The sequence below is a fragment of the Hydractinia symbiolongicarpus genome, chromosome 8 (assembly GCF_029227915.1).
Source record: "Hydractinia symbiolongicarpus strain clone_291-10 chromosome 8, HSymV2.1, whole genome shotgun sequence".
In the NCBI taxonomy this organism is placed as follows: domain Eukaryota; kingdom Metazoa; phylum Cnidaria; class Hydrozoa; order Anthoathecata; family Hydractiniidae; genus Hydractinia; species Hydractinia symbiolongicarpus.
Genome location: NC_079882.1, coordinates 26,809,274 through 26,828,067, shown reverse-complemented (window position 1 = coordinate 26,828,067; position 18,794 = coordinate 26,809,274). Strand labels below are relative to the sequence as shown.

Genomic DNA, 18,794 nt, shown 5'->3' with positions numbered 1-18,794 from the left:
AAGTTGTACGAAGTTGGTATGGTTAAAAAAAATTCAACTTAAGTAGAAGAAGTGACGTTGGCCCAACTTCGTACACAGTTATTTAAGTTGTACGAAGTTGGTATGGTTAAAAACAATTCAACTTAAGTAGAAGAAGTGACGTTGGCCCAATCTCGTACACAGTTATTTAAGTTGTACGAAGTTGGTATGGATTAAAAAAATTCAACTTAAGTAGAAGAAGTGACGTTGGCCCAACCTCGTACGCAGTTATTTAAGTTGTACGAAGTTGGAACAATCATCAGATAATTGTCAAAAATTAACGTTCAGAGAATATTTAAGATATTATCGTTTTTACTGAATGTAATTAACAATGTTTAGATATTCATTTCTAAACCAAATTATTCGTTGCCTAATTTTTGTACATCAATTGTAATGCCCATTTTCGTACAAAATTGCCCATCTTCGTACAAGCGCGAAAAATGACCAACCTCGTACAACGGGTCAATTTCGTACGGAACAATGGTTCCGCGTAAAAGTCATCACAAAATATTACGGACGCGTCAGTACCCCGCACTCGTGTTTGTGTTTGTGTGTTAAACTTTTTCAAATTGAAATGCAAATCCAATTTTGTTAATTTTTAGAACCATAAATAATGACTATCAAAAAACAATTTGAAGATTCTGCTCCCATAAAAAGAATTGAGGTACGCCTGTTTTTTTCTGCTTTTGACATGCATTTTGGGTGTATGAATGAATAAATGAGTGAATAAATGAATGAAATATTTTTCCAGCTCTAAAAGTATATAAAACATATTTTAAAAAATATATACATTACTCACTAAAGCTAGCTAGCTACATAGAAAAAGAACCCCCCTGGCCTTTGAATGTAACCTGTAAAATAGGGGGTAAAAGGTGATCAAAATTGGGGTGGTTGTGTAGCTTAACTCTCGAAAAACAAGGTTGCATGCCAAGGTTGGGCCTAATTCTGAGAAATGTGATAATAGGTGAGCCATTAACTACTATTCCTGGTTCCACAAAAAGTTAGACTAGCTGAGCACAGCTGTTTCGTAGCGGAAAAAAATGTTACAAAAAAATAATTCAATTTACCCTCTCAGTTAAAACAGGATCTCTGAAGGGAACGAAATAAGATTTTTATATTTTGTAAAAAGAATCTGATAAATTGTCCATTGGTAAATTCAGGCATAAATGTCCTAAAAATTATCATTTAGATGAATGTCTCCCACAATATCTCTGAAATAAAGTTAAGAAAACATGTTTTTTTTTGGTACACAGGTTAGGTTAAGTATCTGGAATGAAAATTACTTAATTTAATCAAAGGATTATTTTTGGGCCGAATGTGAGAAAAATGTGAAAAACGGCCTTTAGAACCTCAATGTATGTTTAAAGTTTGTTTATTAACTGAATAAAAAACATTACTTTCGATTCTAAGGCCATTAAAGATAATGTAGATGAAATATTAGTCTGTTCGGAATTGTCCATAGGGTTATTTTTGGGCCAAATGGGAGAAATATGTGAAAAACGGCCTTTTGGAGCCTGAATGTATGCTTAGGACTCCTTTATTAACTGAATAAAAAACATTACTTTGGATTCTAAGGCCATTAAAGATGATGTAGATGAAATATTAAACTGTCTGAAATTGTCCAAACGGTCACTTTTGGTCCTAAGGTTTTTCAGGCCAACTATGTGACATCTATATATTAAATAAAACGTCATTCAGAGTCAACGGTTTCAACATTTTAGTTTATCATACTAGTAAAAAATACCTCAACTTGTGCACAAATAGTTTATTTATTATATGCATTAAATATATACAAAGCAATAATTTTGTTTTTTTTTATATATTGTATAAAATAGCTCTTAATCTTCTGATAAAGCCAAGATTAGCTAGCAAGCTATAAACGTCTTTGATTTCAACAATTTCATCTTCAGAAAGCCCACCAATGTCTTTACTAAATATAAAAAAGAAGCATTAAGTTACTTAACTACATAACACGATGCAAAATGCAAAACTGTAGGACCAAAAAATAGCTACTCTTTGCAGAAAAATATAAAACAGGAGAAACAGGATTAAAAAAGATAACAATTAGCCATGTCTGAATTTTAACAGCGCAGCGGTAAAATCATTTTTTTAAAAATTCATAATGGAAGAGGGTGTTACGACAAGCGTATTTTATCTTGTTTTAAATATATATTTCCTAAATGGTATCGACTGTATTAAAGTTTAGCTAGCGTAATTTTAAACATATATTTATTAATCATAACGAAGGAGGATGTTACGGCAATAATCTGTCTTGTTTTTCACTTGTATTATAACTATTTTAGCAAAAGTAGCTAATTTTTGTTATAAATCACATAAAAATTTAAAAACTTTAGTTAAACACATTACTATTGATATTTGATTAGAGAATTAGCGCATCGCGCAATTTAGTTTTATCGCAACAAATTACCATGAACAAAGAATCAACTTCAAGTAGCCTTAACAACAGTGGTCCTAAGTAAAGTAACGTTATTGATTCACCTTGTTACATACAACCAACAAAAAATAACATTGATCTTCTATGCTCATTATATTTTCACGAGATGGGATGAGAATTTGTTATTTTTTCCTTTTTTTTCCTTAAAACTTTTTTGCTTGATATTATTATTTTTTGTTTTCATGAAAATTAGGGTCGCCAGGCCCGTAGAACAACTAATTAAATTGGAGTCTCCTAATAGCAAAAAAATAATATCAAAATCCCTGCAAAATAAAGTAGTTTGCCTCGTGGTTTGCCAACCTTTAGCTAGCTTCAAAATTGCTAAGAAACCCTTGTCTCGCTTATTCCAGCATTTTTGAAAAATTCCGGTTTTGAACAAGGATTCCCGGGTCAAGCAATTAAGTCCACAGTAAACACCAGGCTGCCGTAATTTTTTTGGAAAACACCATACCTAACAAAACATTAACTGCCATCGCTATGAACTGGTACTAACTGCCATTGCTATGAACTGGTACTTTTCCTAATGCTTTGAAGGTTGCTAAAGTCATCCCTCTACATAAGGGGGGTTCCACGCAAGATCTGAATAACTTTAGACCAATATCTTTGCTATCTGTTTTTGATAAGATCATAGAAAAATTAGTGCATAAAAGACTTTACAAGTTTCTTGAATTAAATCAAATTTTGTTTAAGAACCAGTTTGGATTTAAAAGAATAATTCTACTATATTTGCTCTAATGGAAATGACAGAGCACATTAGGAACTCAATTGATAATGGGAAATTTGGATGTGGTATATTTATAGATCTAAAAAAAGCATTTGATACTGTTAACCACAAAATATTATTATCCAAACTTGAACACTATGGTGTCAGGGGTGCTTCTTTAGATTGGTTTGAGTCTTATTTATCAGGTAGACATCAATATGTAGTTTTTGAAAATGAATCTTCTTCTCTCAAAACAATTACAACCGGAGTCCCCCAAGGGTCTGTACTTGGCCCACTTCTCTGCATACTTTACATCAATGATCTGCCTAACATTTCATCTAAACTGTTATTTTTTCTTTTTGCGGATGACGCAAACATTTATTTTCAATCTGATAGTCTTCTCAAACTTGAAAACTGTATCAACCAAGAGCTCAAACAATTAGGCCTATGGTTAAATATCAATCGTTTAGCTCTGAATCTAAGTAAAACCAACTTTGTTATCTTTCACAGCAACAACAAAACTCTCAATCACAATGTTACTCTAAAACTTAATAATTGTGCATTCACTCAAAGTGATTGTATTAAATACCTTGGTGTTTATGGTGATCAACATTTAAACTGGAAACAACATATCTCAGTACTGTCTAAAAAAATTAGTCAAAGCATAGGTCTAATGTATAAGCTAAGACCATTTGTGAACATAAATGTGCTTAAAAATGTTTATAATAGTCTAATTTATTCTCATATTGTTTATGGCATTCAAGTCTGGGGGTCAGCTTGTGATTCTGTCCTTAGACAGATTCTCACTCTACAAAAAAGGCGGTAAGAATGTAACATCTAATGACAACTTTTTGTCCGCGGTTTGCCAGTAGTGAAACAGCCGTGTGAGCGATATTGATTTCAATACTCTGAATTCGTTTTTAGTATATATTTTATTTTTTTATTTACATTAACATGCAAATATGCAGACTTGTTTTATCCATGTCTCATCAGCGTTCATCTCCACACCAGTAAAGGATCGCATGGCATCATTTCTTCTCTTCTCATCATTTCTTCATAATAGTATATACAAAAATGATTATTAATCTTGGATTTAAAGCGCTGATGTGGGTGCTTTCAGGTAAAAATAAAATAACTAAAAGATAATATAATCTTTGATAAAAAAGGAATATTATTTTAAGTAATGATTTTCATGATCCATCCTTACCCTTATTAGCTGTCATTCAACTTTCTGTAGTTTAATTTACATATTTATATAATAATTCACCAGTTCCGTCTGCGACTTTTGCAAAGTGGATAAAATTTCTTTGATAAAGTCTACAAAACATCGCCTATAAATTTGTTCTATAAATTAGCAAACATTGACATTAGAGCAATATTGACGTCAAAGGAAAGTATATTAAGATTAGTGAAGCCATTGCATTGCACTTTTAAATTTAAGGCTAGATAACTTGGAAACGGATGGAAATAACTGACATCATCTCCTGCGTGGGTAACTAGGGACTACCTGGGACCAATTTGGGTAAGCTTCCCAAATCTGGGTCCCCGAATCCGTTTCGGAATGGACGGGTTGATGACGTCATCAAAAAACCTTTAAACCTTGATATTTCTGCAACTGTTTGTCAAAAGTACATGATCATATACATTTTCTTGATCAGCGTTTCAAGATCTATACGATGAAGGCAACAGGTATACAAATTTCTGAAAAAGATTTGGGGATTTTGACGGGCCATTGCTGACGTCAGCAAAATTTTTGAACCTTTATATTTCATTACTCGCCTCATCAACACCACACGATCTTATACATTTTCTTGATCAGCAGTGTAAGCCCTAAACAATGGAGGAAACATGAAGACAAGGTACTAATTTTTTTTGTAGATGACGTCATCAAAATTTAAATGGCGCTTCTTTCTCATTTTTATCCTGCCTCAGTGGATTTCTCCATGGGCCTTATCGACTAGTATATAAATATTGTGTGTTCTACAAATGGTCACAAAGTTTAATTAAAGACTCAACTGACAACTCATATTTCTGGATCACTCGTGCAAAGAAAAGTATCGAAGCTTTGGGCGCAGGTGCTTTTTCTTATTAATAGGCCTGTAATGTTTATCACTGTAAGAGTTATATATACAATAAAACATGTGAAGTGATTGAATCGTAATTAAAAGTGCTCAATGCATGTGTTTGCAGAGCGGATTAGATATAATAAAAATTCAAAATTTCTTTTGAGTAAGTACTTGAAAAATCATGATTAAAAAGAATGGCATGGTTCCAAACTATTTAAAACAATTTTTTGACATGCCTTTTTCCCTATCAAAGAAATCTAGGTGTAAAAAAAAGACAGAGAGATAAAATAATGTTGGACTTATATTATAGAGTTTAAAAAGTTGGTTAAGTATTTTTAAATCTAAAAAGCTCTTTTCGTTCTCAAGATATTCACATTTAAAGAATTTCAGATTAGATTATGCTGCATAAATTATGATGTAATATTTAAGTAATTTTTACATTTTCTGTCCATACTAATTTCAGATTTGCATTCAGACTTTATCAATGCATAGATATTATAACGGTGAATTAATTAACATAAATTTTTTGCCTAAATGACACTCATTTGATATATATGATATATTTTTCCTTAATACTGATGTTTTATGAGTCTTTTGAGATAAAAAGTTGTTTTAAAGTGGGAGGTAAGCTTTAACATAGGCAAAACCTCTTTGTTGTGCACAGGAACAAAATGTTGAACATGACCTGTGTTAAATTTGTTTTCATTTCTGGATATTATGTTTATCCGAATTGTATATTTATTGGATTTATTTTAGGATAAATGGAAACTTGTCCCAGCTTTTCTTAAAGTAAGTTCAACATTTTTGTTTTTAAATAAACAATTTTGTTGGTTACATCCAGGCAACTGTAAAATTTTAGTAATTAGAAAGACTGATCAAAGTTTTTCCTCTTATCACCAACCTAAAAACAGAAGAATTTTTTGTATTTCTATTTTTTTTAAACAATACATATGAATATAATTAGCATGTACAACAATTTAGCACTTTTTTATAAGAACGCAAAGAGACAGGTATTTTTTAACCTCTCTTGTCTCTTTTTGTAGGTAAAGGGTCTAGTTAAACAACACATTGATTCCTTTAATTATTTCATCAATACAGAGGTAATTTTGTTTTTTATTTTAATTATATAATTGATTTTTTGAAAAATTATTTGTTTACAAACCCCAAATTTAGATTAAAGAAATTGTAAAAGCTAATGGACGTGTGCAAACTGATGCGGATCCTGTTTGGTACCTAAAGTGAGTGTTGAAAGCTATTAAATCATACTTTTTATCAATAGAAAAAGTGTTGTGATCTCTTTTCTGCTAGAAATTCTACAAAACTTAAAACTAATGTAATTGGAAAAACTAGGAGTAAATAGTTGTGGAAAAGCGGTTAATGTGTAGTGGGGACTCCTGGCGGTTGCGTAGGGGGAGAGAGGGAGAGAGTGCACATACTTTGTTATCCAAAGCACTTATTAGATTTTAATTGTAAACAATAATTTAAACTCTTGGTATCTAGTAAGAATTTTAAAGATTACTTGCTTGATGAGTTTTTATAATTTTTGTTCTGGGATAAGAAGTTGTATTGCCATAAATTAAACCAGTTATAGTTAGAAAAGTTGTGTTATTGTTATGCAGTTTAAAATAAACTTCTTGGTGCTTTGTCTCTAAATTGTTGCGGTTACATGTGGTTAGAGGAAGCGCTCACTTTAAGCACTCATTAATGACCAAAAAGCGACAAATTGTGATGCTTTTTGTGTGTGTGTGTGCGTGTTGAAGACTTCATTGTCTAACGTTTTGACCAATAATCTTATAGATTTACTTTTTCTTGGATTTTTTTATCAAGTTCTATCCCAACATTTCGTATTTGTTCACCTAGATATTTGGATGTTCATGTTGGGACGCCAGATGTTGAAGAATCGTTTAATGTTTCAAGACCAGTGGCACCACATGAGGTATGTATTCAAGTCTGATTTATTACAGAAAATCAGTTTTGATACTCCTGTGGACATTATGTCATTATTCAGTTATTTGTGCATTGTCAATGAAGTGTGCAAATATTTTTTTGCCAACTGAGTATTTCCAATGCTTAGAAGATATGTGATATTTTAAAATAATTTTGAACATCAAATAAACATGAACACGCTAAATATATTGAACTCTTGAATCTCTTGTTTTGTGAAGTGTGAACGCTTTGTCATTCTCTTTTCAGTGTCGCCTTCGCGACTTGAGTTACTCAGCACCAATCACAGTAGACATTGAATATACTCGTGGCAATCAGGTAAGTCCTTCATAATATAGATTTTAAGAAAAACTTGATCAAAAATATATTTATATTTTGTCATTCTTTTTAGAGAGTTGTACGAAACAATTTGCCTATTGGAAGGTAAGTCAACCATCTTTAAAACAGAGATCAGCTATGAATAAAGTTTACGTTCACAAAAAGTTGCAACAGAGTATCACTTGGTGAAATTATGGTTTTTTTATACAAATAGAATGCCAATAATGTTGAGAAGTTCAAATTGTGTTCTTGCTGGAAAAAGTGAAGCCGAACTTGCCAAGTTAAATGAATGTCCTTTAGATCCAGGTAAAACACAATTTTTTAAAAACAACTATACACAAGGTTTATTTTAGGAGTAGCTTTTCTGCATAAAATGTTTTCTAACCAGTCCTGTTTCTGCTTTCTAGGTGGATATTTTGTTGTTCGTGGTTCCGAAAAAGTAATTTTAATACAAGAACAGTTATCTAAGAATAGGATGATTGTTGAACCCGATAGCAAGAAAAGGCTTGTGAGTTGTTCTGTTACAAGGTAAATCTCTTGACATTCTTTTTATGTGTTATTTGTAAGAGTCAGTGATCATGCTTGTATACTTTTTTGTTTAACTCTAGCACAACTCACGAAGTAAAAAGTAGAACTTCGGTTATTCAAAAGAATGGAAAGTTTTATTTAGCTCATAATACATTCACAGAGGTACATAAATAGAACTTTTTATAGAGTTTGCATGTAAAAGATTAACCGATCTCTCTTATTGTATGTTTTTATTTTTGTAAGGATATACCCATATGTGCCATATTTAAAGCTATGGGCATTGAATCAGATCAAGAGATTGTTCAGATGATTGGAGTGGAAGAAGAAGTCTTAACATATTTTGCAGCAACTATCGAGGAGTGTAGTATGCTTCAAATTTACACAAAAGTTCAAGTATTAAAATAATTTCGATTTTCAACTATACTATTGTCCATTTTTATATAGTTAAGTTACTAATTTACCTATTTGTGTACCATAGGCGATGAATTTTTTGACCTCCAAGATAAAACAAAGACAGATGTGGGGCCGTCCAATCTCAAAGATGGATGAATGTCGTCAATTACTGAATAAAACCCTGCTTGCACATGTGCCAGTAAAAAAACTTCTTTACTTTTGTGTATTTGTTAATTTTTTCTATTGTCGATAGGCTACCTAACTACTTACTTCAAATTTCTAGGTATCAAAACTGAACTTTCGTCCAAAAGGAGCGTATCTTGCTTTAATGGTGCGAAGAATAATACTGGCTGTGAAAGGAGTTGTAAGTTATGTGAACATCTTGTGTGTTGTTATGAACATGTTTGTCATTTCTAATTGTTATCATTTACAATAGTAAAAAAGCTGAAGCTTATTATTGATGTCAAATATTAGTTAAGTAGTTTTACCATCTCCTGTGAGCAAGAAAAGCAATTTTAAACAGTTCCTGTTCCACCATGGCGAAACGTAAACACTTATCAAAATGGTTTACAAAATCATAGCCTACTAAAAAGTATCTAACACTTGCGTACTGCCATCTTTGTTGTTACGCAGTTTTTTGGTAGTCATGTATTTAGTAAATCCATTTACACTTTGGGAATTTTGACTTTTTTTTCCTCAAATTAAAATAAATAACTACAATTAATTGATATAGTTACTCCGCTTGTTTAGATTAAAATGGATGATCGAGATTATTATGGCAACAAAAGACTCGAACTAGCAGGTCAACTTGTTTCTTTGTTGTTTGAGGATTTGTTTAAAAGATTCAACATGGAGGTGAGTAAATTTGGTAAAGAGGAGATACCAGTGGAATTATTGTATGTATTTCTTAGCTAACTCATAAGTGGTTATTTAGTAGATAATAGTTTTTGCTTATATTTTTCTTCATTTTATATATTTTTACTGACAGGACTCACGATGATAGCAGTAATTCAATTTACTGAAGTGTAAAAAATCCTATATATAATAATAATAATAGCAATAGCGATTTAACTTCATAAAATTATCACTTTTAGTTAAAGAAAATTGCTGATACCACGATACCTAAACCAAGAGCTGCACAAGTAAATATTATTTACTATGTTTTAGTCAAGTTTTAGTCTTGTTTTGTCGTTTTTATACAATGTTTTTAATTTCAGTTTGACATAGTGAGACATATGCGTCAGGATTTGATAACAAATGGTTTGATTAACTCGATATCAACCGTAAGTCGATGTTTTCATGTAATGCTTTGTTTATTTTTATTTTTTAATTTGAAAGTGCAAATACGTGTATGACTGCTGGTGGGTTTTGTCTCTGTTAGGGTAACTGGATCATAAAAAGATTTAACATGCACCGAGTTGGTGTGACACAGGTTTTGTCTCGCTTGTCTTATATATCTGCCCTTGGAATGATGACAAGAATTACAAGTCAGGTATAATAAGGTGTTTTAAGAGATATATATGTATACTTTTAAATAATACCAAAAACTGAAAACTTGCACGTTTTTGTGTTGCATTTTTCTTATTGTTTGCTGGTTTTAGTTTGAAAAAACAAGAAAAGTCAGTGGACCTCGTTCTTTGCAACCTTCTCAATGGGGGTTGTTATGTCCCTCTGACACTCCTGAAGGTGAAGGGTGTGGTCTGGTAAAAAATCTTGCCTTGATGACTCATGTAACTACTGATCAAGTAGAGAAACCTATTAGAAGACTGGCATACAATCTTGGTGTAGAGGTACGTACTGTTACACCACAACAAAGATAAAAGTAATTCAAGCAGAAAATGGTAGCAGTATTAGTGTTAGTAAAAGGATTGATAAGAACTATTCTATTTATCTTAGGACATCAACCTGTTATCTGGAGAAGAACTCAGTTCACCTTATGTTTATCTTGTATTTTTGAATGGTATGACGAAAATTTTTCCTTTTTTTTGTTTTGTTCAACTTTTTAAGAAACTTTAACAACCTTTGAGACACTGAGTTAAATGAAATCTCCTTGGGTTTCAGTTATATGAGTTTGTCACCAAATTTGTTTTTTTTGTAGGTAATATTCTTGGAGTCATCAAAAATCACTTGCATCTTATAAAAACATTTCGTTTAATGAGGAGAGGTAAGAATCGTGTTACAAGTTTGTATTGATTTATTCTCCTTCATCAATCATTACCATCTTCTGCTTTGTTTATAGCCGGTTACATCAACGAGTTTGTTTCTATTTATCCAAGTACATCGCACAAGTAAGCTTCCCAACAAAATTTCGTGCTGCTTTGTTTAATATTTTGAGACTTAATGCTGAAGTTGGTTAGTTCTCACTGTTGCACCTGTCTTTAGATGTGTCTACATATCTTCAGATGGTGGTCGCATGTGCAGGTAAAATGTGAAGTACTTTTGTAGTTATATTTCTACTTCTGGCGAATTTAAAAAAATTTTTAAAAATATATTTTTATCAACAGACCTTACGTTATTGTGAAGAAAGGTAAACCCATCATGAAACAAAGGCATATTGACGAACTGATACAGGGAATAAGGTAACAAAAGATTCTCTCTTTTTTATAACTAAAATTTAACCAAGAGGAAATATTCCCTTGCTAACCCTTACCTGTTATGACATAAGACTTTATTGATCGAATTTTATTCAGCAAACTACTTTATTGTGGAAGACTTAAGTCTTAATGATAGGAGTGTTTTTTAAAGTGACTGAGGTTAGGTATAATTTACCGTGCGGGCCTTGTAAAAAGATGATTTTTTACTATCGATTTTAGAACATTTGAAGATTTCTTACACCATGGACTGATTGAATATTTGGACGTAAATGAAGAGAACGATTCGCAGATAGCTCTATACGAAGAAGAGTGTACAAAGTATGTAGGATCCATCTTATTGAAAATTGTGCTAAAATGAGACTTTTTAAGCACTATCTTAGATGCTTTTTTTGCCATTGTTTAGAGAAACCACGCACTTGGAGATAGAACCTTTCACCTTATTAGGTGTGTGCGCAGGTTTAGTTCCATACCCCCATCATAACCAATCACCGCGTAATACGTATCAATGTGCCATGGGTAAACAAGCTATGGGAACTATCGGTTATAATCAAAGAAATAGGATAGACACATTGATGTATTTGTTAACATACCCACAAAGACCGATGGTGAAATCAAGAGTAAGTTATTCCTTAGAGTATCAATATTTTTAGATTGGATGAGGTTGTAATCAAGAATATTTCTGAATTTGCGTTTTTTTAGACAATTGAAATTATCAACTTTGAGAAACTACCTGCTGGACAAAACGCAACTGTCGCTGTGATGAGCTACAGTGGTTATGATATTGAGGTTGGACAGTCTTTTTTCTACAACTAGTGGGCAACACAAGTTCTAGCACAACTTAAAATATCCTCTTTGCTTCATCTCCTGGAAAGTCGCAGAAAAAAACTTTTAAATTTTAGTTGTTTGTTTTTTTGATTTTCAAAGATAACATTTTTAGTGAATAATAAATCTTTCAAGTTGACATTAACGTTGATGTTGTAATGGTTTGCCTATCTACATTCCAAGGAAATTTTGTCGCGTTAATACACGATGTGATTATATACCACTTAAATCATGTAATAATGACCATGTTCAAATTTGCTTTACAACAAATTTTCTAAAGATTTTTAGGTCGTCGTTTTTCTCTCTTCTAGGTTTTATCAAAACATTTTTTCTATTGTCTATTACTGTTTTTCACAATTTTTATTATTGCGTATAGGATGCTCTGATAATTAACAAATCGTCACTGGATAGAGGTACATCAAAATGTCATTTTGTTAGTGAATGCTGTAGTTTAGATGTAGATGTACATTTTGCTGTGTTTTTATTTTGTTAGGTTTTGGTCGTTGTCTGGTGTATAGGAAGCATGTGTGTCAGTTGCGTCGATACGCAAATCAAGTACTTGCCTTTCTTACTAAAGTTAATTATGATGGAAGTGTGAATATATTATATTATCGTAACTTGTTTTTATCTTTAGACGTTCGACCGTGTCATGGGTATGTTCAGATATAATGAGTTCTTGATGTCTTATGAAATCCTTGTTTGATTTCAAGTTATATTGTTAGTGTAAAGATTCTGTGCAGCAATATTCATTGCGTTACAGGTCCTGGAAGGGATTCGGTCACCGGTGATATAGTATGGAAACACAAGATACTGGATATTGATGGTATATGTCAACCTGGAGAACGGGTTTTGGACAGACAACTTCTAGTAAATAAGTCCGTACCTACAGTGACCAATCAATTGGCTCAATCAGCAACAGGTAAATATTAGTGCAGCATTAACATTCAATCTTTCAAGAAATATTTATTCTGAAAAATGACGATATTTTAGTGAATTGTAAAACATAATTTTTCTGATGAATAAGACAGTCTGCACCAAATAGAAATATCGTCGTAGATTTACTGTTGATATAGCTACTAATTAGCTTTATTATTTTTTATTTGATATCCTCTGCTAAGAACATATGAGTAGTTCTTGTCAAATTTGCCAAAAAAATTGCCCATTTGCCCATAGAAGTATCGTTAATTTTTAAAAATTGTGTAGCTGTAGATCAATGTACCTGTTCTCGAATATTATCAAGTTAATTTTTCGTCCAGCGAACAGTTTTCCCAAATGAAGTATAAATCTTGACTGGAATTTTCAACTTACCACGAAAGTAATCTGCTAGTTTTCCTAGCTGACAATGTATAGTGTATTCTAACGTTAAACATATTTCTTGTGCAGGCAAACCAGCTCCACCAGAGTACAAGGATGTTCCCGTATCCTACAGAGGACCGATCCCTGCTTATGTAGAGAAAGTTCTTATCACTTCCACCATGGAGGAAGCTTTTCTGATTAAAATGTTGTTACGGCAAACTCGACGTCCTGAGATTGGGGACAAGTTTAGTAGTAGACATGGGCAGAAAGGGTAAGGTTATTGACTTCGTAAGCTTTAACTGTTTTTTCTTGTGATTTCTTAAAGCATAAACACATTTTTTTTTCGAATGAAGTTTTAAAAATAATTTCGCCGGTATTATCCTTCAAGAATGTAATCTATTTTCACTACTATCTATTACCCATACCTCGCAATGTCAGCTGACATCTCCGGCCCGTGCAAATAGGCAGATTACATTGTATCAACTTTGTTCTCTTAGCGTTTGTGGGTTGATTGTAAACCAAGAAGATATGCCATTCTCTGACCTCGTGAGTTGTTTATGTTAGTTTTCCAGGTTATTCTGATCTTGATTTGGTTGTGAATTAAAATGACTTTTTTTATTTCAGGGTATTTGTCCAGATATTGTAAGTTTACTTTTATTTTATTTTCTGTTTGTGTTTTGGAGTATTTAAAAAATGTTGCTATTTTTAATTGTCTCTTTGTTACTGTCTGTTTATTAATGATGTTTGTCATTACATAATTTTCAGATTATGAATCCTCATGGTTTTCCATCACGTATGACTGTTGGAAAATTGATCGAGCTACTAGCAGGGAAAGCTGGTGTATTGGAAGGCAAATTTCATTACGGAACAGGTCTCGAATATTTACTTTATAACCGGTGATAGATTTCAACCTTTAGGATTTTTCACAAATAACGTCAACAATTTCTTCAAGATTTTTGACCCTGTTCCCCTCCGTCAAAATTGCTTTACTCTCTTTCAGTCATCTTCTGGAAAAAACCCATAATAGTAACATGGAAGGTTTGTCACACTCTACTTGTCACATTCAGTCTAAACATTTTCATAAACACATATATTTCGAAAATCTAAAATAAGATCGACGGTAATTGTAAAATTACAAATGCACCTGAATGCCAGCCTCTATATACTTGGAATAAAGCTCCAAAAAGGTGCTTAACAGCTAAAATGTTTGTAAATGACTTGTGAAAGGTCTATATTTTAACGCTGTATATTTTTGTGTGTGTTTATTGAGAATTTCGTAATCTACCTGAAGCTATGCTTGATAATGCTTGATTTTGAAGGGACGATTGTTACCTTTATAATTACTTTGATTTTCAAACCTTCAGCCTTACTTGTTATAGCTTTCGGAGGAAGCAAAGTCGTTGATGTTTGTGAGACGTTAGTACAGCATGGTTTTAACTATGCAGGCAAAGATTATATCACATCTGGAATCACAGGGTAAGCGATCATCATGTACCAGTTTGATAAAACTGACTTTATGCCTCTGTGTTATTCACCCTTAGACGTCGTACAAAGCAAATTGACGTCGCAGCAATGGTGAAATGCCGACATGACGTGTATTGACTATAACTTGTGATATGAAAGAGAATTAAATTTGCTATCCAGCAGTGCTCAAGTTCACTAATGTTAAAGTAGCAGGTGGCCAGAAATCGGGTTCAAATTCGAAAGATTGTTAGTGAAAAAATGAAAATTTCGGGTTCTTCATGAAAATGTTGCAGTCTAAGGGTTAACTTATCATAATTACAGTCGTACTAAAAACCAACATATGACCAATTTACGTCATTGATCCCACAGGTTTAACGGCCGAAAGTATGTCAACGTTATAATTTTCAATTTAGAGAACCTCTGTGCGCGTACATATACATGGGGCCTGTGTACTACCAAAAGCTTAAACACATGGTGTTAGATAAAATGCATGCAAGAGCGAAGGTAAGCAAAAATGTAATTAAGTGTTTTTGTTTTTGCTTTATAAATTTATTTCATTGTATTGTTTAGGGTCCACGTGCTGTGCTGACTAGACAACCAACAGAAGGTCGGTCAAGGTGAGTGTGTCCACACAAATACTGGAATTTTCACGATGAAATAACTACTTAAAACGTTAGTGTTAATGGTTTAAACATAATCCCACAAGTCGGCTTTTCCGATCAGTCAAAATTTGAGCATTTTCATTGGCTGGTGGTATTTCCGCCAATTGGTGCAGCTTGATCCATCAACTGCACGACAAAATGTTCCGGCTTGGTCAAAGCAGGATTGCTTCATTTTTATTTTTATAATCCATCTGTAACTTAAAGTAAATTTTGTATAATTAAAAACTATTTTCGTTGCGTTTAATTAGCGAATAAGCGGCTTTTTTTGCGAGTCCGAAATGTCATGATTTTTGTTGGTTATTTAGATAAATACGATGCTAGAAAGTCCTTGTGGCACTAACACCTTATACATTTTAATTTTTAACATTATGATTTTTGTAAAGATGTAAATTTATGTCTTTCCCAGGGACGGTGGTTTACGGTTGGGTGAAATGGAAAGAGACTGTTTGATTGGTTACGGTGCTAGGTAATTGTTACTTTTTTTAAACTTAGACGGGAGTTTAGTTAAAAAGTTTTTAAAAAAACACTGATCGTTATTTTTAGTATGTTAATTTTGGAGCGACTGATGATATCAAGTGATGCGTTTGAAATCGATGTTTGTGGAAAGTGTGGTTTGATGGGTTATTCACAATGGTATAATTTTTTCTTGGTCTGTTATTTAAATTTAAAAAAATGATATTTCAGCCTGATCGCGATTCTAATGTCTATGATATTAGCAGTAGCAGGTTATCTGATTGTAATATTCGTTTTGTTTACTCAATTGATTATTGTCCTTTAGATTTCTGAATTTAATTAAGATTGGTCATTTTAGTCGATACCACAGTCCTAATTTTTTAAATAGTTTCCTAATGAACGGTAATTACTAACACTCCCCCCTAAAAGTAAATAAACGCACTCCTCCGTAAAAATAAATAAAGAGACTCCTCCGTTAAAACAATTACTTTCCAATGTGTGCAGATAGGCCAGCCAATTTGATAAGGATTTATATTCCAGTATTTTTTAAATTTTGTCAATGTGTGGAGTATAGATAATATCATCTTTAAATTATAAATATACGTTGTCTGCTACAGTAACGACGCGTAATTACTCACTTAATTGCAGTCACGATTTCAAATTCCTTTTAAGTCTAGTTTCCACTGCTACAATACATTGTACGCAATTATTGTAAAATGTATTGTAGAACTAGTGTACAATTCTGTACAATAATATACAAGAAGGATATAAATAGTTCACACATTTGTTTCGATAAATGTGCAGAAAATAAAAAGACATATTCTATTCCTCTGAAATTGATTTCATAGGAACCTGTTACTTATTTCTTCAAATCAAACTGATTTGATTCAACAAAAATTTTGAGCTTTAAAGTCACAATATCGTATAATATATTGTACGTCGTGGTTGTACAAGAATATACAATTTTGTACAACTAATTGGGTTCACTATATTGTAGCAGTGCAAACTACCCTTATTAAAGATCCTTCTAAATATTAAGAAAATTGATATAAAAAAATTATTGACAAAACTTTTTTCGATAATTCTTTTCATTTTTAGGTGTCACTATTGCCGTTCTTCACATCACATATCTACTTTGCAAATACCATACGCTTGTAAGTTGCTATTTCAAGAACTGCAATCCATGAATATTGTGCCAAGAATCACATTGGAAAAGTACTTATCTTGACAGTGAGAGTTGGATAAGGGTTCAGCTATCAAGAAGTTATTAGTGGTAATGACGTATGACGTCATTACCGAATTATGGATAATTATTAGTTGGGTTTTCAGCAATTGGCTGGAATTTGTGTTATAAAAACGTTTTGTTGTTAAACGGATGATACAATAATAATGAATATATATGATTTTTTTCAATCCACTCAAACATCTTAAAATTTTATTGTAACTTTTTAAGTGGAATGAAAAATATAGAGGTTTGGAAAAGAGATTTACCTTGATTTTTGTTTATCATGAACAAAAATTAAAATGTTTTCAGGAGTCTGGAAAGGACTTTATTTTTTTATGGAATGTTTAAGTGCCTGGAAAATTTGTGGCGCCACTTGATAAAATGCGCCCTTATCCATATAAGGATAGTAGAGCGCGCCTACAGTTACAAAAATCTACAGAAAAATAATGATTAACAGCCTCTTGTTATCATACACACTTTTGTTTAAGAAAGTAGAACTCTTAAAGTGTACGCTAAGTGTCAACGTTAAGATTTTGTTTCCGGACGACAAATCAATTCAAAAAATCCATGTTTATATGTTTGACCGGGTTGATGCTTAACAAGTTTTTCAAATTTAATACTAGTTGTTGGTTGTTGATGCGTTTAATACTTTATCTGTTTTCATAATGTACAAATATATAAAATTATATACAAAAATATGCATTGTCATAAAAGGAAACCACAATATAACAATTATATCTTCAAATCAGAACTTAAATCGAGAATGATTTATCTTTAATACAATAGACCTAATCCACTGAAAACACTTCTTCATGTTTGATTTTTTTTTCATTTGGCATTTCTTTTTCCTTGTATTCATCTTCCAAATTTTTTTGTTTTTCGGCTTGATCGTTTTTACCGCCATCTTGTGTTGGTAGTGACAAAGAAACGTGATCTTCTCCAGGAGTGACTTTCTGTCCACAATTGTTACAAGTGGAATGTTCACAAAGTTCAACAGACTGATTTGTATAACTTGTGGAATATGTTTGTGTTATACTGTTTGACGATTCGTAGCTAGAACTTATGCTACTTAAAAGTGTTCGCTGTTCATTACTGCATGTTGTACTTTTCTGGACACCATTAGATTTTTGTACTGCGACTTCTCTACTTTTCGGTGTATCGCTTCCTTCAGAATCGTCAGTGCGTTCACTCGTCGTTTCATGTTTGCTGTTTTCACCAATCGATACCGCCACGTCGTTTATATCAGTCACTTTCAAGTTAGTAAGCAAAAAAGCAGGAGTTTCAATAAATTCTTTTCTTCCACGTATGAGTGTTGTAGGTGGTATCACTTCTTCACGTCGTATTCTTTCATCTTCATCAGGCGAATTAAATTCTATACGACATCGCTTTCGAGTCAATACATACAATATCATTAATGCCAGGAAAAACAACAAAATTCCTGGTACTGAAAGACCAAGATAAAGTCCCAACATACTGTTACTTTCTTCATTGTCGCGTCTGCGACCCCTTTCATGTTTCCTTCCACGGTGTCGGGGTCTTTCTCTATCTCTATGTCTTATGCGATAATCGTCGTGTTCATGATCAGCGTGACGTTTCTCGCGATGTTTTAAATCTCGACCTGCGTCATTTTCTACATCTGTTTTTAAATTTCCTTGACGTGTGACAACTTGGATTTCGTCGTGTTTTTCGTCTTTTCTTGATGTGATTTTAAAGCATTGTGTTTCTATAAAGACGATGAGAAACACACAAAGAATAAGAAATTTTACTTCTTGAAATGAGTACATTATTTTTGAGGAGATGTATTGCGATTGTAAGAACGATTAAATTATGGAATAATGTATACATACTGTCCT

At 32.5% G+C, this 18,794-nt stretch overlaps 1 protein-coding gene across 1 annotated transcript; it reads left to right on the top strand.

Annotated features, from left to right (window-relative positions):
* The first annotated feature begins 490 nt into the window (after window positions 1-490).
* On the top strand, window positions 491-17,133 carry LOC130654520 (DNA-directed RNA polymerase III subunit RPC2-like). Its single transcript, XM_057457123.1, has 40 exons — window positions 491-682; window positions 5,999-6,031; window positions 6,286-6,342; window positions 6,416-6,480; window positions 7,103-7,178; window positions 7,436-7,504; window positions 7,578-7,609; window positions 7,719-7,810; window positions 7,912-8,032; window positions 8,113-8,194; window positions 8,276-8,425; window positions 8,511-8,624; window positions 8,709-8,789; window positions 9,176-9,280; window positions 9,520-9,567; window positions 9,643-9,708; window positions 9,807-9,917; window positions 10,027-10,215; window positions 10,322-10,385; window positions 10,524-10,589; window positions 10,665-10,713; window positions 10,808-10,846; window positions 10,930-11,004; window positions 11,239-11,337; window positions 11,423-11,636; window positions 11,719-11,805; window positions 12,218-12,254; window positions 12,335-12,396; window positions 12,476-12,494; window positions 12,602-12,760; window positions 13,225-13,408; window positions 13,635-13,683; window positions 13,762-13,779; window positions 13,903-14,008; window positions 14,517-14,613; window positions 15,015-15,105; window positions 15,172-15,218; window positions 15,670-15,729; window positions 15,807-15,896; window positions 16,815-17,133. The coding sequence occupies exons 1-40, from the start codon at window positions 632-634 to the stop codon at window positions 16,942-16,944; spliced, it is 3,384 nt and encodes a 1,127-aa protein (XP_057313106.1). The 5' UTR covers window positions 491-631; the 3' UTR covers window positions 16,945-17,133.
* Window positions 17,134-18,794: the final 1,661 nt, after the last annotated feature.

Coding starts and splice junctions, on each gene's coding strand:
- LOC130654520 (XM_057457123.1), top strand. CDS start 632: ATGACTATCAAAAAACAATTTGAAGATTCTGCTCCCATAAAAAGAATT. Junction 8,426..8,510: donor AAATTTACACAAAAGTTCAA/GTATTAAAATAA, acceptor TGTGTACCATAG/GCGATGAATTTTTTGACCTC. Junction 15,106..15,171: donor AAATGCATGCAAGAGCGAAG/GTAAGCAAAAAT, acceptor TGTATTGTTTAG/GGTCCACGTGCTGTGCTGAC.